Raw genomic sequence first — 23765 nt, 5'->3', positions numbered from 1 at the left:
CTTACATTTATGATCAACTGATTTTTTAACAAGGGTGCCAAAACAATTCAGTGGGGAAAGAAGAGTCTTTTCAACAAATGGTACTGGGACAACTGGGGATCCACATGCAAAAGAATGAAGCTGGACCCCACCTCACTCCATGTACAAAAATTAACTCAAAATGGATCATAGACCTAAATACAAAAGCAAAAACTAGAAAAATCTAAAAGAAAACATAGGAATAAATCTTCATGATTTTGGATTAGGTAATGGATTCTTAGATAGAGCTCCAACAGCACAAGTGGTAAAAAGAAAACTGGAAAAACTGTATTTCATCAAAACAAAAATCTTTTGTACTTCAAGTGAAACCATCTAGAAAGAAACTACCCACAGAATGTGAGAAAACATTTGCAAGTCATGTGTCTGAACAAGAGTCTGGATCCATTATATAAAAATAAATCTTTCAGGTGAATAATAAAATGACAAGTAGCCCAATTGTAAGATGGACCAAGTCTCTGATTACATTTTCCAAAGAAGACGTGTAAGTGGTGTAAGGAGCACATAAAGGGTGGTTGGCGTTCTGAGTCATCAGGGGACTGCAAACCAAAGCCGAAGCGAAACACCGTGCCACTGACACAGAACTAGTGTCTAGAATATATGACAACTCCACAGTGGAAGAACCATCCAAGCAGACCGCGGGCAAACGCTGTAGAGATATTTCAGTGGAGACAGGGTGCCCGTGGCAAAGAGGTATGAACGAAGCTTACCATCATATGAAGCGCGGGACACAACACGACGACACGTCACTACACACGTATCGGAATGGCTGAAGTTAAAAACGTGACACCACCACCAAATACTCGCCAGTCCTCCTCCCCTCCTCCCCCCCCCGCCCCACCCCTACCCTCTTCCCCCATCCCCACCCCTCCCCACCTCTCCTCAATTCTTCTCCCCTGTCCTCTCCTCTCCTCCCCGCTTCTGCCCACTCTTCCTCCTTCCTCAGCTGGGTCAAGCTGCTACCCCCTGGGCCAGCAGAGTAGGGGAGGGAGGAGAGGGGAAGGCGAGTGGCTCCTGGCATCCATCCGCTGACAGGACCTACTGCTGACTTGCCTCTCACAGGGCAGTCTGGGGCTTCCTCCAGCACTCCTCCACTGGACTGCAGTTACTTCTCAAAGTGCAGGCGCGCCATTTCTCCTCCATCGGGAGAGACCCAGGCCACTGCCCGGTTCCCAGCAGTCCGCACTGAGCAGACCCCACCATCCCCGGTCAGAATGTTGAAGGGCTCCTGGCTATGGCCAGTCCCCGACAGACACTCACACGCCTCCCCCAACACCCAGTGTCCTCTCCACCTGGGTCTGGGCCGCAGCTGCAGATACACACCTCCTGCCCTGACGTCCAAGCATCATTGCTCGGACCTCTGCTCCGGGGTAGCACAAAAGCCCCTCTCCTTGGGCTCCCCCTCCACAGAATCTCCTTCTGTTAGGTCTCTGAATGTTAGAGACTTTGACTTAATGTTAGGTCTCTGAAGGTCAGGACTCAGACACCTTGACTTACAGATAGAGCCATGTCTGCAAGAAAACAAAATGTCTGCTGGCCTGTAGCTGCAGGCAGAGCCAAACTTGTGATAATAGAAAACACCACAAAACAGCTACTGGCTTACAGGCAGTCAGCATTTTCTGTTCTAATAATGCTACCCTGGCAGCACAGCCCCTATGAAACCCCCCTCACCTACTCCTGTGAGGCTGCGAGTCTCCTCTGGATGTACAGCCCAGGCTGCAGCCGTCTTTGTTCAGCTGATAGACTTTCTCTTAATAAAATAGATTTTCCTAAACTTTCTTAACTTGCCTGACCATGTGTATTCCTTTACCGGCTGACTTATCACCTTCAAAATGCCTGTCTCATCTCCAGCCACCACCCTGCTGGCCCTCGCTGTGGACGGTGCATCCAGCTCTGGCGCCAGCCGCACAGCATCCTGGTGGCCTGCCAACCCCCCAAGGCACCAGCCCATCGCAAGTGCACATCTGGCTTCCAGACGCCCAGGCCTTGCTATCCCAGAGCCCTCTCACTGGTCCCCAGCCCCTCATCCTCATTTCTCTGTGTCACAGCAGTTGCTGTCACTGGGCCCTGGTTACTGAATGCCTCCTGCTCACCACTGGACAAGCAGCATGTGGAGGTGCCCAGCACCCCGTGGCCCTTCCCTGATGGCTGCCTCCTGCCCCAGGGCCTGCTTCCTGCCCGGCCCCTCCCCCTAGGGCAGAAACCCAGCAGTCTGCGTTCCCGGAGCCTCTGGCCAAGCCCCAGGCAGCACTGAGGCGGCAGAGACGGGCTCAGGCAGGCCCTCGTTGGGGTGGGGCTGGCAGGGACGTGGCCAGCTCAGACCTATTTTTAGGGTCCATCTTTGTGGAAATTGTTCCTTGATCGGCTGTAGGGAGAGAACAGCCAAGCTCCTCGTCACGGCCTTTGTCCTCATTCTTTTTTCCCTCGATCAAACAGAGCTGTCACCAGACGCAACTCCCACTCCACAGAGGGACCTGGGCCAGCTTCTCCTGCAGTCCTCCCGTGCACTGAGCCGGCGCCTGCTGCATGCCCAGCCCCGAGGTGCAGCTGGGTCTGCACGAGCCCACGCAGGACACAGCGCAGACGGTCCCAGTGTGTGCCCTTACTCCTGCCCCCTGTCATGCCACCAGCACAGGGCTGCAGGGGCTTGCAGCCCACACCCCACTTGGGCCCCAGTTGACAGATTCAAAGTGAAGCACCGTGTGCTCCAGGGTCCCACCCCCGGGCACAGAGGCCACCAGCCAGGCCTTCCCACCAGGTTCCTGGCTCCTGGGCGTGATCCTTCTCCACCTCCGACAGCCCCAAGGTACTAGCTTAATTGTCCTCATGCCCTGAAGGATGACGGGCTCCCGGGCCAAAGGGAACAGGTGGGGGCCCACCACATCAATAAAGACAGAGGACTGCTGGGGGGAAGGAAGGTGGGCGTGACATGGGTGACCTGGCACCCCAAGGCTTATCCCCAACTTCTGTCACGGTCACCAGACCCCGACTGCCATGCACTGCTGAGATGGCTGCCATCCTGACGACAGTGAGGAGACCAGAGCGTCAGTACCAGAGACACAGGGGAAGGAAGCCAAAGTGCACGACAGGCTCCCTCCCAACAAGCCAGCAGCGGGAGCAGCTTCCTGACTCAGCCCAGCGCGGCCCTGCTGCTGCTCACGGCCTCACCCGACAGCCCAGAGCCAGCGAGAGGCCCCGGCCCATGTCCCTTCCTCCGTCCAGAAGACCCAGCAGGGCGGACAGCTGGTGTCAGCAGCTAGCGACCCGCCTCCGCATCACCTTCTGTACGAAGGGTCTTGGAGTGATTCTGTCAGCTGATGGCTAAAACAGCCCCCAGGACCAGGGTCAAGAGTCTGAGTAGACCCTGGTGGAGCCGTCTGAAGGAAGGACCTAGGCTGCGGAGAGGCTCTCAGGTCACAGGCGCCACCCCACGCGGGACCCAGGAGCGCCAGCCCAGAGGGACTCACGTTGTAGAGGATGTCGGTCCAGCCCTCCATGGTGATGCACTGGAACACCGTCAGGACAGCAAACAGGATGTTGTCGAAGTTTGTGATCCCAAAGTTGGGCCCGGGCCAGTACTCCCGGCACTCGGCACCACCCTCACACAGCCGGGCAGGGGCCTCCCGGCCACACGGGAAGTCGCCCACTGGGTCTTTATCTGGGAACACAAGAAAGGTATACAGACCCCAGGCTCAGACACTGGAGTGCTCCACCCCTCCTGGGACCGGCTCAGACGGGCAGGAATCAGGCCCCACGGGGGCCCTCCCTCAACTTCCCAACCCTCCTCACACCCACACTGCTCTCTCCTCTTGCCTACAGTCTCCTGCACCTGAGCTCCCACCTACCCTCTCAGGAACTACTCGTGAGCCCTTCCCTCAGGACTGGCACCTGCCCGTCGTCATTTAAACATGCTCAGGACTCACTGATCTCACAATCAAAACAAACTCCTAACCATCAATTTGTCCTGCCTCTCCACGCTGACTTCTCTCCCTCAAAGCCAAACTGCCACCAAGACTCTCCTGACATCGCTCTGCAGCCAGTGCCAGGCTGGACTCAGCCACTACTGTCAGTGCCTGGCAGGCAGGCCAACCCACAGCCCACCCAACATGTGTCCAGAGATGGCTGGGGCCCCAGCCAGGCCTCACCGGCCCGGCCCCACAGAGTGGACGTGCTCCCACTGGCTGGCACCTGGAAGGCAGCCAGGAACCAACCGGGGGTGAAGGCGACACCAGAAAACCAGTGCTAATCTCTGCACTGAAGAAGGCAAGCGGCACACTCCCACAGTCCTAGAAAGGGGAGGCAAAACTGCTTAAAATAAGTACATGTGTCACTGCATGGAATCCGTCCTATCAAAGGGGAGAAGTGCTGAGGCCCTGCCAGGATGGAGCAGGTGCCCAGGTGTAGAGCCAGGTGTAGAAGGCAAATAGCACACCGTCGGGGCAAACGGCCCTGATGTTCACAGATGCTCGTGGAGACTACACAGTCGTCGTCTCACGGAGACAGTTGTGTTCTGTGAATCAGAACAGTCTCACTTCCTCCTTTCAAGTCCTGGGTAGCTTTTCTTCTTTTTCTCGTGTCCTGCCACGAGCCATGACGACCAGCGCCACCTCGACACAAGTGACTGCGTGTGCCTTCATTTGGTTCGTGACTTTAGAGGGAAAGCTCAAGACTTAAAGCATGATGTTCAAGGAAATCTTAGGGAGTTTAAGAAAATTCCTTTTTATTTCTAGTTTGATAAGGACTATTTTAAAAATCATGATTTAAATTTTAGTAAAAGCTTTTTCTGCATCTACTGAGATGACCAGACGGGTGTTGTTCTTTGTTTGCAGCTCAGACCCCAGACCTTAGTGTCATCCTCAGCTCTTCTCTCTTCCGTGCCACATGCAGCCTCCAAGCAGCCTCACTGCAAAATGCAGCCAGGACCCGGCCTGACCGACCACCTCCGTCGTCTGTCCAGGGCTGAGGGACGCTCAGACTGAACCCTGCCTCTGCCTCCCACAGCAGCCCGGCCACCAGATGGTGTCACTTCTCACCCAGAGGCCGGCAAGTCTTCCCACGTCTCCCAGAATAAAATTCAGCGCTCCCGCCGCAGCGCTGAAGCCCACGTTGGCCCGTCAGTCGTTCCTCGCTTTGCCTTCCGCATCTGCCGTGACTTGCAGCCCAAGCCCTCAGGCCAGGCGGCCACACCGCTCTCTTCACTCGGCTTCCACACCGAGTTCAGCTGTCGCCTTGGCAGAGGTGAGTGGGCCCCACACCACTCTAGTTCAACACCCTTTAGTTTCCTTCCTGGAAGTTCCTACATGTGCAGTGACTGCATCTAGTGTCTGTCTGTGTTTGTAGGTGTCAGGTTTCTGGGTGTGTCCCCACCGGAAGGTACGCTCCCCTCAGGGCCTGGCGCCCCGCAGGCACCCAAGCACCCGGGGCCTGGTGGAGGGCTCGGGCGGCCTCACCTGTGTTGTTAGGGAAACAGGCCTTGTGGAACTTGCCCATGTAGAACTCCAGGCCGATGATGGCGAACATGAGGATGGCGAAGAAGAGCAGCAGGCCGATCTGCAGCAGCGGGACCATGGCCTTCATGATGGACTTGAGCACCACCTGCAGACCTGCGGCCAGAGCAGGACAGCAGGCAGGTCGGGGGGGGCGGGGGGAGCAAGGGCAAGAGCCTGGGTACCCGGTGACAGACGACAGAGCTGGGGCAGAGCAGGGACTGCGGGGAAGGAGGACAGAACAGGGAGTGCTTGTGAGGGCGGAGCCGAGAGCCCTCGGGGTGGGGACAAACCACAGGGTCCTGGGGGCAGGAGTGGGGCGCGGGGGTGTCAGGGCCTGGAGTCTGAGCGGGCAGTGTGGGCTGGTGGAGCTCCCGGTGGAGCAAGGACAGGGAGTCCCGGGAAGGAAGATGAGGGAATCCTGAGAGGGAAAAGCAGAAGACTCTGGAAGCTGAGAGCAGGGAATGCTGGGAGGCAGGAGCAGGGAATGCTGGAAGAACAAGGAATCATGGGAGAGAAGAGCAGGGAATGCTGGGAGGAAAGAGCATGAAATCCTGGGAAAGAAGAGCAAGGAATGCTGGGAAGGAAGAGCAGATAATGATGGAAGGGAAGAGCAGGGAATGCTGGGTGGGAAGAGCAGGGAACCCTGGGAGGCAGGAGCAGGGAATGCTGGGAGGCAGGAGCAGGGAATGCTGGGAGGGGAGCTCAGGGGTTCCTGGTGCACCCAGCTCCTTAGGGAAGGTGAAGCAGAGGACATGCCCCGGGAGTGTTTTAACACTGACCATAGCGTATGAGTGTGTCCAGGCCAGAGCAACTAGGCAGAGGGGGGAACCCCATGACCCCCACTTCCAGCCCGGCCCCAGCCCTGGGATACAGGCCTGAGCCTTTGCCTGGCAGGGCCTTGGGGGACACAGCCTAGGTCCCCCCATCCAGGCCCTGAGGGACACCGAACCCCAAACTTCCAGTGAACTGGAGGAACAGGGGTCAGGGTGGCCAGTGGCTCCCGAGGTGACTCTCCATCGCCCTGTCCAGTCCAGGAACGTGTCTGAACCTGGTCTCAGTGTCCAGTGGCCCTGCCCCCACCACCCAGGCCAACCTCTCCTCTGCCATTTAATCCCAGGACAAGAAGCAAAGAGCTGGAAATACGGCAGAGGGTGCGAGGAGGAGCCAAGCTTCCATCTCGGGCAGCCGAGTCCCCCTCTGGGCTTTCATGGAGGATGGAGCGACTGGAAAAGGCCAGCTCCCCCCTTCTTCACACCTGGTTCCCTGGGCTCAAGCGGCAAGCTCAGAGTGACCAAGGCCAACGGGCGCCCTGCTTAGGGGCATGACTGTGGCCGTGGCCATGGTGGGGTGGGGAAGGAGGTCAGTGTTCCGGGTAGGCTTGAGTCGCACTGCTTTCTCCAGACTCACTGGGAATCCCAGACACCAGCTTCAGGGGCCTTAGCACCCGCACAGCCCGCAGAGTCCGCAGGTCGAAGTCTGTGCCAGCCGTGGCAAGGATCCTGGCAGGAACAAAAGGGAAAAGTGAGGGCTTCCCGCCGAGTTGAGAAGATAACACACCCCTCCTCCCACCTGTGTCCTTTCTCCCAAGAGCATGGCACCTTGTGTCTCTGGCCTCCACTGTGTGAGCACAGGGCTGGCGCAGGCTGTGGGCCCTCACCAGTACTGTTAGCGATAGCTTTTGCCAGCATCACCATCCCTCCAGTTCAAAGGCATCGCCGCTGAGGGGACACTGGGTCTCTGGTCTGGCTTTGAGTCTCTCCTCCAACTGAGTCCAAGCCTGAACCACGACCCCAAACCAAGCTCAACTGCAGTCCAAGCTGCCTCATGAGAGGCAGTGATGAGTGGGCACGGGAGTAAATGGGCTCGAGGGACTCCTGCACAGGCCCCATACCTGCCCTCATCACTCTATCTCAGGATGACATGGGAAGAAGGGGTAGGAAGGTGGAATCGAGGGCTCAGAGGACTCAGAAAAACCATCTCAATCAGTTCCATTAGCATAAAAACATTTTCCAATGTCTCCCATTTTTAAAACAAATGGAAGATCCCACATCCACCTCTTACCACAGCATGTTTTCCTGATCTCTTCACACCCAAACTCACTGAAACTGTCAATCCTTGTTCTCTCCACTGCCTTACCTTTCCTCTCTCTTTAACTTTGTTCTACTAGGTTCTCACCCCCACTGTTCCCCTGAAGGACTGTGTCGAACCTTCTTCTTGCCAATTCCAATAGTTAAGTCTCCTTCTTCAAATGGTTTCTTCTCTTGCCCTTTGGTCAACTCTCTGGTTTTCCTCTTAACTCCTTGGGAGCTGCTTCTAGGTCTCACTTGTCAGCTTTACCTTCAACACCAGACTCAAAAATTGGATGCCCCAGGGCATACTCCATAGGGATCTACCCAATAGCTTTGAGAACCACCGTATGCTTATTTCTCCCAAACACACATCTCTAACTCAAATCTGAAACTCTGGGCTCATATATCCAAACGCCTTTTAAATATTTCCACTTAGATATCAAAAAAAGCATATCAAGCATTATATAATTAAAAAACTCTTTCTTAAACTTTAATGTAAGTATTTAAAATGTAACTTTTTTTTTAAGTACAGCATTGTTACATCATGGTAATAGACTAAAGAACTTCTGACTCTCACTGCTAACCTTGCTCCCTCCCCAGTCCTCCCGCTCTCAGTGACTAGCACTAGTCAACTGTTATTTAAGCCAAAAGCAAGCCGTTATCCCAGAGTCCGCTCTCTCTTACACTCCACATCCAATTCACCAACAATTCTGTTGGCTGTACCTTTAAAAAGCATCTTGGAATTTTGGTGAAGAAGGCTTTGTGTCACTCTAAATACACTGGAGTGAGGAATAAAATTAGAGATGGGGCAGGGTCAACAATAAGATAAGACTCTCAGGAGAAAAGAAAAGAAGGACAACAAGAACATTTTTTCAAACAAAATTCCACAGGACATGAGAAAATCCAATGCTAAGAGAGACATTCAACTATTGGAATTAACTAGTGGAAGATTAATTTTGTTCAGATGAAATCAAATTATGAAACAAAAACAAGCAAAAACAGATATTTTAAAAACTAGCTAGAATTCTTGGCAATAAACAAATAGTTATTGAAATGATATCAGTAATAACAATGAATCATGCTAAAGGCTGGAGAACATGGTTTGAGTGTATTAATGGTTTAGAAAATAGTGGTAAGGAATTCACCCACAGACATCAGAAAGACAGAAAAACAATGAGAGAAAAGTTAAGTGATATGGAGGTTAGGTCATATATCTAACACACATCAAATGTGAGTTCCAAAAGAAGAGAATACAGCAAATGATGAAGCAGCAACATTTGAAGAGATAACAGATGAGAAGTTTCAGAATGAAAGACTCGAATTCTCAAATGTCAAGTTCACTACAAGTACCAATCAAATATAGCAAATACATCCAACTAAAAACAGTGCAAAGAACTGCAGAATGTTAAGCATAAAAAGAGGTCTTAAAAGCTGCCAGGAAGAAAAGGTAAAATTTCTACCAAAAAAGGATAATTATAAGTAGAGAAAACTTCACCTCAGCAAAAATATGTGCTAGAAGTAATACCTTCAAAATCAACAGAAAAATACTTGTCATCTTGTCATGCAATTAAACTGTCCATGAAGAGTAAGGGCAAGCCACATCAAAATTACAACTAAACCACAGAACAACCATCACTGAGAACCGCCTGAAGTGTAGCAGAACCGGAGTCCTACCTGTAAGAACAGACAGAAGAAGCCAGATGGAGACTGGTAGGAGGGGTAGAGACACAGAACAGGCTGGTTCCACATCCACGTGTGGTGGTTAAAAATCAGAGGTCTCAGCTGTGGAGGTCCCCCATGAGGAGTGAGGGGTCCCAGCCCCACACCAGGCTCGCCAGCCCACGGTTTCAGTGCCAGGGAGAGAAGTCCCCATGACTTCTGGCTGTGAAAACCAGTGGCTTACCTACTGACAGACTCACTCACTCTGAGCTCCAGCGCTGGGGCAGCAGCTCGAAAGGCACAAGAGACACACAGAGAGGAACTAAGTCGTCTAGCTCTAGGACGAGGGCGGGAGGAGCAGCTTTCTCCCTGACAGAGATGCTGGCAGGAGCCATTGCTTCTTTGCTGTCTTCCCCCCACCTAACCTGCACATGCAGGCAGGCACCATATCAGAGTCTCCATCAACCTGGCTAACACTGTTTGTTGTGCCCTGGTAATACCGAGACCCCACTCCACCCAATTTGTGGGCCCACCCAAGCCACTTCCAGTGGCTTCTCCATACAAACAGCCTGTCTTGGCTCATGCTGTGAACTTTCCTAAAATGTCTCAAAGATTCACAAACCCCAAACGAGAAGCATCTGGTCTCAGCATGCCCTGACTCTTGTTAAGCAGCCCCAAGCCCAGCATTGGCAGCAGCCGGCCTTGGTTCAGGGCTTGCCCTCTTGAGGCACCTCCAAGCCCCACTCAGGTGGAAACCATCTGAAAATTACTTTGTAGCTCATGCCAAGTGGCCCCAGGTAAGGCACACGCAGTGGCGACCGTGGCCGGCACCAAAATCCCTCTCAAGAGGCCCCAGGGACCAACACACCTAGTGGCCAGCTTCAGACCACACCAGAGCACCACCAAACCACCTCCACAGACGACACAACCAAAGGCAGGCTGGGCAGGGACCAGAGCCCCACGAAAGCAAATCCTGCTCCATAGGGTCAGCCCCTGCACAATGGCTCCTCCACTGTAGTCACGGCCAGTCCTCAAGTCCTCACAGCCAATCAGCCAGTGTCATTCCCTCTCATTAATGTGTGTCATGCAGGGACTCATGCAGCATTCCCTGGTCCCACTGCCCACATAAGAACGCAGGATATGGTGAGGCCAAAAAGGAACACCCAGTGAGCCGTAGGTAGGGGAGTCATACCACTATAGTCTCGCTGGTGGCTGGGTTGGAGACACAGGAAGCAGGAGCCACACGATCCGCAACCTGCCGTCCACTTCTCTCTGCCAACCAACCCCACTTGCTAACTGCAATCCACGCTTGCTAGCTCAGCCACCATCTTCTTGCTAGCCCCCATTTTCTGCTAGCATAGCCACGGCAGTTATATTAGTGGCCAATGGCTCACTGGTTACAGCTGATGGCCAGCTAGCCACAGATGATGGCCAACCAATCACAGTTGATGGCCATTTACTACCTGAGCTGGCAACTTTCCACATGAGGCCGAGAGCCTGGAAACTGCACTCCTCGTTCTGTCCCCACAACGTGCCAACAGCAATTAAGGCTGAACTACAACAGGAGGACACACACAAACCTACACAAGGGACACACCTGGAACGCCTAGCTCAGGTAACCAGGGAGACTTCGTCATTGGGCGACAAGACACCTACTACATAAGGCCACTCTATTCAGTCCGGGAAACATAGTAGCCCTACCTAATATATAGAAACAAACACAGAAAGGCAGCCAAAATGGGGAGACAAAGAAACATGTCCCAAATGAAAGAAAAGAACAAGACTCCAGAAAAAGAGCTAAACAAAATGGAGATAAACAATCTACCAGGTACAGAGTTCCAAACACTGATTATAAGGATGTTCAATAATCTCAGGGAGAATTTCAAGAAAGAGACAAGAAACATAAAAGAGGGCGGCCGGTTGGCTCAGTTGGTTAGAGCGCAGTGCTAACACCAAGGTCGCTGCCGGTTTGATTCTCACATGGGCCAGTGAGCTGTGCCCTCCACAACTAGACTGAAAACAATGACTTGACTTGGAGCTGAGCTGTGCTCTCCACAACTAGATTGAAAAAATGAAAAACAATGACTTGACTTGGAGCTTATGTGTCTTGGAAAAAACACACTGTTCCCCAATAAAAAAAAAAATTTTTTTAATGGAGAAAAAACACCCAAAATGAACCAGTCAGAAATGAAGAATACAATAACTGAAATGAAGAATGCACTAGAAGGAATCACCAGCAAATTAGATGAAGCAGAGGATCAAATCAGCAATTTAGAAGACAAGGAAGCAGAAAACACCCAATAAGAACAGCAAAAAGAAAAAAGATTCCAAAAACATGAGGATTGTTTAAGAGACCTCTGGGACAATATCAAGCGTAACAACATTCGCATCGTGGGGTACTAGAAGGAGAAGAGAGAAAGCAAGGGATTGAGAACCTATTTGAATAAAATAATGACAGAAACCTTTCCTAACCTTGTGAAGGAAATAGACATACCAGCCCAGGAAGCACAGAGAGTCCCAAACAAGATGAACCCAAACAGGCCAACACCAAGACACATTATAATTAAAATGGCAAAGGTTAAAGACAAAGAGAGAATCTTAAAAGCAGCAAGAGAAAAGCAGTTATCTACAAGAAGCTCCCATAAGACTGTCAGTTGATTTCTCAACAGAAACTCTGCAGGCCAGAAGGGATTGGCAGGAAATATTCAAAGTGATGAAAAGCAAGGACCTACAATCAGGATTACTCTACCCAGCAAAGCTGTCATTTAGAATCAAAAGAGAGATAAAGAGCTTCCCAGACAAGAAAAAGCTAACACAGTTCATCACCCCAAACCAGTATTACAGGGAATGTCAAAGAGACTTCTTTAAGAAGAGGAAGAAAAAAGATTTTAAAAGTATGATAATAAAATGGCAATAACTACATACCTATTAATAATTACTTTAATGTAAATGGATTAAATGCTCCAATCAAAAGACATAGGAGAGCTGAATGGATAAGAAAACAAGACTCTTTCATGTGCTGCCTACAAGACACTCATTTCAGGTCGAGAGACACACATAGACTGAAAGTAAAGGGATGGGAAAAGATATTTCATGAAAATGGAAATGAAAAATAAAAGCTGGGGTAGCAATACTCACACCAGGCAAAATAGACTTTAAAGCAAAGGCTATAACAAAGGACAAAGAAGGACCCAGCAATCCCACTTCTGGTATTTATCCGAAGAAACCCAAAACACTAATTCAAATAGACACACGCATCCATATTTTCATTGCAGTGTTATTTACAATAGCCAAGGTATGGAAGCAACCTAAGAGTCCATCAATAGATGATTGGATAAAGAAGACGTAGTACATATATACAATGGAGTATTACTCAGCCATGAAAAAGAATGAAATCTTGCCATCTGCAAAAACATGGATGGACCTAGAGGGTATTATACAGAGTGAAATAAGTCAGACAGAGAAAGACAAATATCATATGATTTCACTTGTATGTGGAATCTAAAAAACAAAATAGACAAACAAACAAAACAGAAACAAACTCATAGATACGGAGAACATTTTGATGATTGCCAGATGGGAGGGGGTTAAAGGGATGGGTGAAAAAGGCAAAAGGAGTTAGAAGAACAAACCGGTGGTTACAAAATAGTCACAGGGATGTACAGTACAGCATAGGGAATATAGTCAATAATATGGTAATAACTATGTATAGTGCCAGGTGGGTACTAGACTAGTCAGGGGGATCACTTCATAAGTTATACAAATGTCTTATCACTATGCTGTACACCTGAAACTCATATAATACTGTATTTCAACTGTAATTGAAAAATAAAAAATTATTTAAAAATAAACAAATAAAATAAAAACACTGAGGGTAAAATAAGCATATTTTCAGGTATAAAATAAGTCATCACCCCAGACCCTCAGTAAAACAACATGAAAACTGAACCCAAGGGGAATGCATAGTATGCAAGAACAATGGTAGGCACAGAAAATATTTTTAAGTAAATTTAATCATTAATTGCTTTTTAAAATTATGACATCCAGTTTTTCATTCTTTTGTGTTTATTTTCTATATGTGAAACTGACAATTTATGCAACAATAAAAATATTTACAGCAGGGGCTGTTCCATGTGTACTTGCATCAAACTGTAACAGCGGCTAACACGCTCTTCACTGTGTTAGGCCCGGGCGTGGCCAACATTTTCTGTAAACAGCCAGTTAGTAAACATTTAGGCTTTGTGAGTCACAAGGTCTGTGTCCCAGCCACTCAACTCTGCTATCGTAGCATGAAAACAGCCATAGGTAATATGTAAATGAATGGACAAGGCTGTATTCCAATAAAACTTTATTTATAAACACAATGTCAGACACATGGTCTGTAGTTTGCTGACCTCTATGCAAGACAAATGTATAATTACAAATATATGGTTAAAATGTTAAGAATATCAGGTAAATGGATAGAAATACAATCTATTTCAAAACCAGCAGAGGAGGAAAAGGTGTGTGGGGATCAGGAAATAGAGAACATTTTGTCAAGCTACAGAAGTCAGAAAAAGACCCCCCAAAAGAAGACAAAGAAAGGATATAAGGAGGAAACACAAAATAAGATATTAGAATTAAATCCACATATCAATAATCATGAGAAATATATATTAATCTTAATTTCCTATTAAAGCACAGATTGTTAAATTGGGGTGTTTAAAAGTCCAACTGTATGCTACTTATGAGAGACACACCTGAAAAAATACAGAAATGTTGGAAAAAAACAGATTAAAAAAGCATACACTAAGTAAATACTATAGAAAAGAAATTTGGTATAGTAACTAAAGACAAAATAGAATTGGAGACAAAAAGTAGTAACAGGGCTAAAGAAAGGCATAATATATAATATTAAAAGGAAAATTTCACCAAAAAAATATTATCATCATTCATTTTATGCACCCAAACTCATAAACTCAAAACTAATAATGAAAAAAAATGAAAAACCCTCTAACAAAGCTCTTATCATAATTGGAAAGACTAAACACGAGAATTTAGTACCACTGAATTTAGTAAGGTTAAATTAGGAAAAAATTAAAACAGAGATGAAAACAATATTAGCAGCCTTGACCCATTATGTAGCTCTAATCTTCTATATCTTTTCATCTTATCTTATCTACATATTTATATATCAAAAGCTGCTCCTAACAAATAGAGAATATACATTTTTGGAGTGCACTGGATTATCTTTGAAAATTGCCCACAATCCTACATCACAAAAGAAGCCTCAGTAAATTTCAAAGAATTAGTAACATAAATTATTGCATTTCTGCAACTAAACACATTTCAAAGAAAATTCACATGTATAGAAATCCTCAAAATACACAACTAAATAACTCATTAATTAAAGAAGTGACAACAGAAATTAGCAAATATTTAGAACTCATCAGCAACAAAAATACTACATATTAAAATGTGTGGGGTTCAGTTAAAGTAATGTTTTAGGGGAAACTATGATAATAAACTTAAGTGATTTTGTTTTTTAAAAGATTGAAAATAAATAAACCAAGCCTCACTATATCTCAAGAATCTTTAAAAAGAACAGCAGAGTACAGAGAAAGTAGAAGAGTGGAAACAATAAAGATAAGAGTTGACATGGTTAAAATAAAAAATAGAGAAAGAAAGCTGAATCTTTGAAATTTTAATAAAACAAACAAGCTTCCGGCAAAAATAATCAAGAAAAATGTTCACATACAAGCACACATGTGCACAGACACACACATATGCAGATACACATGCATGCAGAATGCACACTCATACACACATGTATGCATACATGTGTACACATATGCACATGTTATGTACATGTAGGGAAAATAACTACAAACAGGGGTGGTTTTTAGAATCACATGAGAATATTATTAACAATTTTATGCTGATAAACATTAAAACTTTGATGAAATGGATATATCTGCCAAAGTTCAAATTACCAAAAGTGACTGAAGAAGTAGAAAACCTGAATAATACAACCATGAACTGTTGTATTCATTTTCTACCGCTGTATCAAAACTTACCACAAATTTAGTGACTTGAAATAGCACCCACTTACTAGCTCACAGTTTATAGGTCCGAAGTCAGGGCTCATCCAGGCTGGATCCTCTGCTTGGGGTCTCAATAAGCTGAAATCAAGGTGTCTCCTCACCTGCAAGCCAAACTGGGGAAACTGACGCTTCGCAGCCCCTTCAGGTCGTCTGCAGAATTCCTTTCCTTCCAGTAGGAATGGAGTCCATTATCTTGCTGTCAGCTGGGGACTTCCCTTCGCTCCTACCGGCCCCCTAACGTCCTTGCCACCTGGCCGTTCAACAATCCCTCTCAGGCTTTAGAAAGGGAACGATCTCTTTGAAGGGGTCGCCTGATTAAGTCAGTCCCAGTTAATAATCTCCCTGTTTGGCTAACTCAAAGTCAACTGGTTTGTAAAGTAATCACGGGGCGATATCTCACACCCACAGGTCCGTTCCACACTCAAGGGACATGACTGTATGAGTGTGCAGGCAAAGGAAGTGCATCGTGGGGGTCCTGTTAGAATTGTGCCTACCAAAACCATCTGCAAAAGGGAATCTGGACTCAGGTTTCCTCTGCCAGAACATCAGGCCGAGCACAGATAATTCTATAAATCAACTCTTTCAAGAAGAAAATACAAGAAAACTCCCCAATTCATTTCATGATGCTAGTATAATTTTGATATCAAAAGTGGAAAAGAACAATAAAATTTTACACACATCTCAACTATAAACACAAATCTTAAAGTATTAGTAAATAAAATTCAAAGGTACATATTTTAAAAGTATTAAAATGGCCAGTTGAGTTGTCATAGAAACATAAGAATAGTTTAATAGAAGGATGACTATTAATATAACCACCACATCAAAAATCAAAATAAGGGCTGCCCCGGTGGCTCAGGCAGTTAGAGCTCCGTGCTCCTAACTCCGAGGGCTGCCGGTTCGATTCCCACATGGGCCAGTGGGCTCTCAACCACAAGGTTGCCAGTTCAATTCCTCTAATCCCGCAAGGGATGGTGGGCTGTGCCCCCTGCAACTAGCAACGGCAACTGGACCTGGAGCTGAGCTGCGCCCCCCACAACTAAGACTGAAAGGACAACAACTTGAAGCTGAATGACACCCTCCACAACTAAGATTGAAAGGACAACAACTTGACTTGGAAAAAAGTCCTGGAAGTATATACACTGTTCCCCAATAAAGTCCTGTTCCCCTTCCCCAATAAAATTTAAAAAAATAAAAATAAAAATAAAAACCATATGATCATGTCAACAATCTCAGAAAAAATTATTTGATAAAATTTCAATATCATTCATGGTAAAAAAGAAAAGAACTAGAAATAGAAGGAAAGTTCCTTAAACTCACAATAGGTATCTACTAAAAACCATTGAGAGCAATTCTCTTTAAATTCAGGGATAATACAAGTATACCATTTATGTCCTATGGAGGTCCTAGCCAAGGCAATAAGACAGGAAAAATAAGTAAAATATATAAAGATTAGAAAGGAGGAAAGAAACTAATTCACAGATAATGTGATTTCTACAGAGAAAACCCAAAAGCTTATACAGAGAAAAGATTTGAACTAATTAGAAAGTTCCACAAGATTATGAAATACCAAGTAAATATACAAAAATAAACTATTTTCATTTACAAGTAGAAAATATTATTTTAAAAAGATATTGTTCTGATGTGTATGGGACCTCTTTCTGGGGTGAAGATGCTCTAAAATTAGATAATGGTGACGCTTGCAAACTCTATGACTATAGGTACTAAAATTCACTGAATTGTATACTTTAAAAGGGAGAATTTTATGTTGTGCGAATTACATCTCAATAAAGCTGTCATAAAAATATTGTTTATAGTAGCAACAAACTCTATAAAGTATCTAGGAATAAACTCAATAAAATAAGAACAATAATACTAAAAGTCACAAAACATTCTTGAAGAACAAAGAGATAATAGAGATAAAACATGTTAATAGATGAGACAATTAACATCATTAGATGTCCGTTTTCCCCAAATTAATCTACAAATTCAATGCAATTACAGTAAAAATATCAACAGATCTTACATGTAGAAAACCCTAATTTGTAGAAAATCCATCCAAAATTACCATAACTAATGAATTCAGCAAAGTTTCAGGAGATAAAGTCAACACAAAAAATAAGTTGTATTTCTATACACTTGCAATGAGCAATCAAAAATTTTAAAAAATCCATTTACAATAGCATCAAAAGGAATAAAATACTTTGGAATAAAATTAACCAAGGAGGCAAAAGACTTGTACATTGAAAACTACCAAACATTGCTGAAGGAAATTAAAGAACACTAAACAAACAGAAAGACATCTTTTGTTCATGAATTAGAAAACTTAATGTTGTTAAGATGTCTATATTACTCAAAGTAATCTATAGATTCGATGAAATCCCTATGAAAATTCCAATGACATTTTTTTGCAGAAATAAAAAAACTCATCCTAAAATTAATATGGAATCTCAAGGGACCCTGAATAGCCAAAACAATCTTGCAAAAGAATGAAATTAGAGGACTCACGTTTCCTGATTTCAAAACTTACTACAGTTTTCAGTGTATAATAGGTCCTTCACTTCCTCTGTTAAGTTTATTCCTAGGTATTTTATTTGTTTTGTTGTAATTGTAAATGGAATTGTTTTCTTCATTTCTTTTTCCAATATTTCATTGTTAGTATATAGGAACACAATGGATTTTTGTACATTGATTTTGTATCCTGCAACTTTACTGTGTTTGTTTATTATTTCTAATAGTTTTTTGGTGGAGCCTTTAGGGTTTTCTATATATAGAACCATGTCACCTGCAAAAACATGCCAATTTGACTTCTTCATTTCCAATTTGGATGCCTTTTATTTCTTTCTCTTGCCGGATTGCTCTGTCGAGGACTCCCAGTACTATGCTGAAAAACAGCGGTAATACTGGGCAACCCTGTCTTATTCCTGATCTTAAAGGAAAAGCCTTCAGTTTTCACCATTTATGATGTTAGCTGCAGGTTTGTCATACATGGGCTTTGCTACGTTGAAATACTTTCCTTCTACACCCATTTTATTAAGTGTTTTAGTTATCAATGGATGTTGTATGTTGTCAAATGCTTTTTCTACATCTATTGATATGATCATGTGTTTTTTATCCTTTATTTTGTTCATGTGTTGTATCACATCGATTGAGGTGCATATGTTAGCCATCCTGCACCCCTGGAATGGATCCCACTTGATCGTGTATTATCTTTTTAATATATTGTTATTTGCAAACAACACCTCTGATAAGGGGCTAATACCAAAAATGTATGAAGAACTCATACAACTCAACAACAAAAAACAAACAATTCAATTAAAAAATGAGCAGAGGACGTGAACAGACACTTCTCTCAAGAAGACATACAAATGGCCAACACACATATGAAAAGATGCTCAACTCACTAGCTATTAGGGAAATGCCAATCGAAACCATAATGAGATACCACCTCACACCCATCCAAATGGCAACAAGACAAGTAATAACAAGTGTTGGAGAGGCTTTGGAGAAAAAGGAACCCTCATACACTGTTGGTGGGAATGCAGACTGGTGCAGCCGCTATGGAAGGCAGTGTGGAGGTTCCTCAAAAAATTACGAATAGAATTACCGTATGACCCAGCAATCCCACTCCTGGGTATCTACCCAAAAAATCTGAAAACATTTATCCATAAAGACACATGTGCTCCAAAGTTCATTGCAGCTTTATTTATGATGGACAAGACATGGAAACAACCAAAATGAGCTTCGATAGATGAATGGATAAAGAAGCTGTGGTATATATACACAATGGAATACTATTCGGCGGTAAGGAAAGATGAAATAGGACCATTTGTGACAACATGGATGGATCTTGAGAGTATCATGGCAAGGGAAATGAGTCAGATGGAAAAGGACAATAACCATATGATTTCACTGATATGTGGGATATAAAACAGAAAACAACACAAGAATAAACAAAACAAAACAAACAAACAAACTCAGTATGAAGGTTACCAGAGGGGAAGGGAAAGGGGGAAGATGAAGAGGGTAAAGGGGGTCACATATGTGGTGACGGAGGGAGACTAGACTTTGGGTGGTGAGCACACAATGCAATAGACACATGATGGATTATAAAATTGTGCCCTTCAAACTCATATAATGTTCTTAACCAATGTCACCCCAATAAATTTAGTTTTAAAAATTTCTAGAAACTTACTGCAAAGCTACGTTAATCCAAACAATGTGTAACTGGTACAAGGACAGACACACTGACCAACAGAACAGAACAGCAACCCAGAAACAAATCCTCACATACAAGGAATTGATTTGCAACAGGAGTGCCAAGATCATTCGGTGGGGAAAAGACAGTCTTTTCACCAAATTCTGCTGGGAAAAGTGGAGATCCACAGGCAAAAAATAGAATTAAGCTTGACCCTCATCTTATACCACATACAAAAAGTAACTCAAAATGGGTCAACGATTGAAATATAACACCTTAAACTATTAAACTCTTAGAAGAAAATATAAGAGAAAATCTTCACGACATTGAATTTGGCAGTGCCTTCTTGGACAAGACACCAAAAGCATGGGCAATAAAAGAAAAATACCTAAATTGGAGTTCATCAAAACTTAAAACTTTAATATATCAAAGGACAACATCAGGAGAGTGAAAGAGACAACCTAAAGAATGGGAGAAAATATTTGAGAATCATATATCTAATAAAGAATTAGCATCTAATAATACAACTCAACAACAAAAAACCCAATTTAAAAACAGGCACAGGACTTGAATGGATATTCCTCAAAAAATATATGCAAATGGCCAATAAGCACATGAAAAGATGCTCAACAGCACTAATCATTAGAAAAATGCAAATCAAATGAGATACCACCCAACACCCAGTAGAACGGTTAAAGTCTAAAAAGAAAGGGAAATGGAGAGACTGGAACCTTGGGCACTGAATGTAGGTGGGGATGGAAATGGTGCAGCCACTGAGGAAGCGATTCCCCTTCAAGGAACTGGAAGCAGGGTCTTGGAGAGAGGTTTGTACACCTGGGTCCACAGCAGCGGGATTCACAATGGTAGCTAAATGTGGGTGGAACTCAAGTGCCCCTGAATGGATGGATGAAGCAGCACGTGCAGCGTATACCTACAGTGGTGTGTTAGCCTTAGAAGAGGAAAGGAATTCTCACACAGGATGAAACGGGAAGAGCCTTGAGGACATGATACTCAGTGAAACCAGCCTGCCACAGAAAGACAAGTGCCGTGTGATTACCCTTGTGTGAGGCCCTTCGAGACAGGAGGTGGACGGTGGTTGGCAGGGGCTGTGGGAGGGCGGTGGGGAGTGATTATTTAATGGGGACAGGGTTTCAGATTTGCAAGATGAAAAGAGTTATGGAGATAGGTGGTGGTGGTCGTTGCACAATATTATGAATATGTTTAAAACCACTGAACTAACTGTACACTTAGTAATGATTAAGATGGGAAACTTTATGTTATGTGTATTTTGCCACAATTTTAAAAATTGGAAAATAAAAAAAGAGACCTAAGTACAGAAAGCAAACTTTAGAACTTTGGGGGAAAAAATTAAGAGAATAGTACTAGGATTGTGAGGTAAGAAAGGATTTCTAAAGAAAACATAAAAATCACAAACCACACAGTAATAGATTGATAAATTTGACTATAATAAAATGTAAACTATACCACAAAAGATACTATAGAGAAAATGAAAAGAAAAAGATATTTGCAATATATAAGTGACATAGAATCGGTTGCCAAAACATAAAGAATTCTTATAAATTAATATTAAAAATACAAATAGCCTGTCAGGAAAAATCAGCAAATTACAAAAGAGAAAAGGAGTTGCCCCAAACCACTAGCAATTGGGGAAATACAAATGAAACTAATGAAAAGACACCCTTTTACACCCCTCAGTTAGGCAAACTATTAAAGATGCGTGATGCAGAAGCAGCTTGCTGTGGAAGAGGTAACCATACAACCAGTTCGAGGGCACATCGCTACTTCTAGAAAACTTAAAAACGAGCATCTGTGTAATTCAGGAAGCCCTTGTAAGGACAGACTAGACACGTCACACAAACGCTGGAAGAAATGTACACATCATGTTCCTATCAGCACTGGCTGGCATCGTGCAAAATGGAGATAAGGTGCCGCTCACGACAAGGAGAAAGTTACGCTTACAGTGGAGTGTGATTCTGCCCAGACGTCTGCACACGGAAATGTTGAAAGCAATGTCCAGGGGTGAAAAGCAAGCTGTGAGACAATTATTTATCTGCGTGTAAATGCACACATACATAGGCAAACAATATGGTATATTATTCATGGATACAGACACTCACAAAAGTTGGAACACACACACACACACACACACACACACACACACTGGACTAATAAACGCAAATTAGGATAGATGTCACCACCAGAAGGCAAAAGAGAATGACTGAGGGATCGTATTCACAAGACTTCGATTATATCTGTAATGTTTTATTTCTCTAAGAAACATTCCCAAAGCTTCTAATTTCCAGGGAAATGTGAGGGAGGGGACATGCGTGTGGAAGAAGCTGGTGGGCACGCGGCCAGCAGCGCACCTGTCAGAGCCCACAGTGCAGACGGTGAGGGCACAGGGATGCTCCAAGCCGTCCCCCAAGGAGACACATTACACAGCACAGTCACGTCTTCCTTCACCTGACAGCTTCCTGTCCACCAGGTATCGTGACACACTGACAAACCCAGAAATGTCAGTGAATTGACCCTAGAAGTCACATGGGCAGCAGACCCAGGAGACACAGAAACCCATGTGTCCTGTGAGAGGTGCCCCCTGTGGTCTTACGGGAAATAACTTTGTTTTGTCGTGAAGGATCCAAAGGTGAGAGGACCTAGGCAAGAACGTGTCTATAATCCATCTTAAGAACCAGAAAGACACAAATCTACCCAATGGCATAGCAGCCCAGGGAATAAGCTGGAACCTCATTTACATAGGCCACCAGAGTCTGGGTGGAGAGGCCCCTGCCACCGTCTCTGGTATTTCAGGAGAGTCTGGGCCTCACCTGCCCACCAAATGCTCTGGGATGAGGCGACCAGAAACAACGTGGGAGGGGACCGTCAACTTCCCGTGCTCTGAGAGGACAGTTTCCTTAGTGGGCTACATGTCTGGGCTCCGGGGAGGCTTAGAACCAAACGTGGAGATGTCTGTGGAAATCACTTGCCATGTGAGGTTTCGGGGTCATGCCCAAGAGAATCTGCGAGAACACCGGCACGCTAGACGGGCTGCACACAGCATCACACGACCTGGGAGGGGCTCACAGGGAAATCTGACGGGGACTTGAGGTTTTAAGTTGAAAATCAATACGTCTGTAAACTACTGGAACATTCAAGAAAATCTAAGCAAATATTTGCACTTTAGTTTACTGGACACACAATACTTCAGTACCTAGGAAGGTCCAGTTATAATGAGTTTATAAATGAAATTTTAAATGTTTGACATTAACCAAGTTTATGAAATGAGACGAAACACATTAGAGTTTCCTTGAAAATCATTGTTAAAAACTGCTAAATGCATACATAAAATTTTTCGTAAGCTGAATCTAAAAACTTTTTTCCAGTTTTATTGATAAATAACTCACGTACTTCACTGTGTACGTTCAAGGTGTGTGGCACAATAGATTTTAGGTCTATTGTGGGATGATTGCCGCACAGGTCTAGTTAACATCCGTCTCTCACACAGACACAATAAAAAGACAAGAAAAAGCTCCTCGAGATGGAAGCTCTTAGGCTCCCCTCTCAACACCTTTCCTACCCGTGGTCCAGCAGCGTCAGCAGTGTCACCACGGGGCACAGGACAGCCCGAGGCTGTGACGCTGGGCTCTACCCACCTCCCTGCGGCCCCGCCCCGCCCGCCCGGCCCCGCCCCCAAACCCCGCCCGCCCCAGCCCCGCCCTCAAGCCCCTCCCCAAGCCAATCTGATCTTTCTCTCAGCGTTTGCTGTGTTTGTTTGCTTGTTTTTAGATTCCACCTGTAAGCACAGTATTTGTCTTTCTCTGCTTTCAAGATCCATCTGTGTGGTGAATTAAATCTAAATTTTTTTTAAAGAACTATGTTTTTGGATTTGGAACTTCAGTCAATTGAATGCTGAGTTTTAGAAAGTAAGATCTTTTCTGAATCATCTTTTCTATGCACAATGTCTACTCTCAAGAGTACCAACAAACCCACATTTATCACGAAGGATTTCCTTTCAAATCAGATCATAAAATAATTCTCATTTAATCTTATTTTGAGAGTTCTGGCTGACATAATGGATGCAAATAAGTAAGGAAAGGAACAGATAAAATGATTACTCTTGGGGGAGACACGAGAACTCAGTCACAGCAGAGCTTCTCACAGTGGCCCCAGGACGCGGCGGCCTCGCCTGGGAGACCTCAGTGAGCTCGCCACA

At 45.1% G+C, this 23765-nt stretch overlaps 1 protein-coding gene across 1 annotated transcript in view; it reads right to left on the bottom strand.

Moving 5' to 3' along the window:
- Window positions 1-23765, bottom strand: part of CACNA1B (calcium voltage-gated channel subunit alpha1 B) — a 158929-nt gene that overhangs the window by 117181 nt on the left and 17983 nt on the right. The window contains 3 exon segments of the mRNA XM_033123225.1: window positions 3504-3694; window positions 5487-5639; window positions 6933-7024. Of these exon segments, the coding sequence (XP_032979116.1) occupies window positions 3504-3694; window positions 5487-5639; window positions 6933-7024 (436 nt within the window).

This window comes from Rhinolophus ferrumequinum, chromosome 12 (genome assembly GCF_004115265.2).
Source record: "Rhinolophus ferrumequinum isolate MPI-CBG mRhiFer1 chromosome 12, mRhiFer1_v1.p, whole genome shotgun sequence".
Taxonomy (NCBI): Eukaryota; Metazoa; Chordata; class Mammalia; order Chiroptera; family Rhinolophidae; genus Rhinolophus; species Rhinolophus ferrumequinum.
The sequence above is the reverse complement of the archived record's forward strand: the minus strand, read 5'-3'. Positions and strand labels throughout refer to the sequence as shown.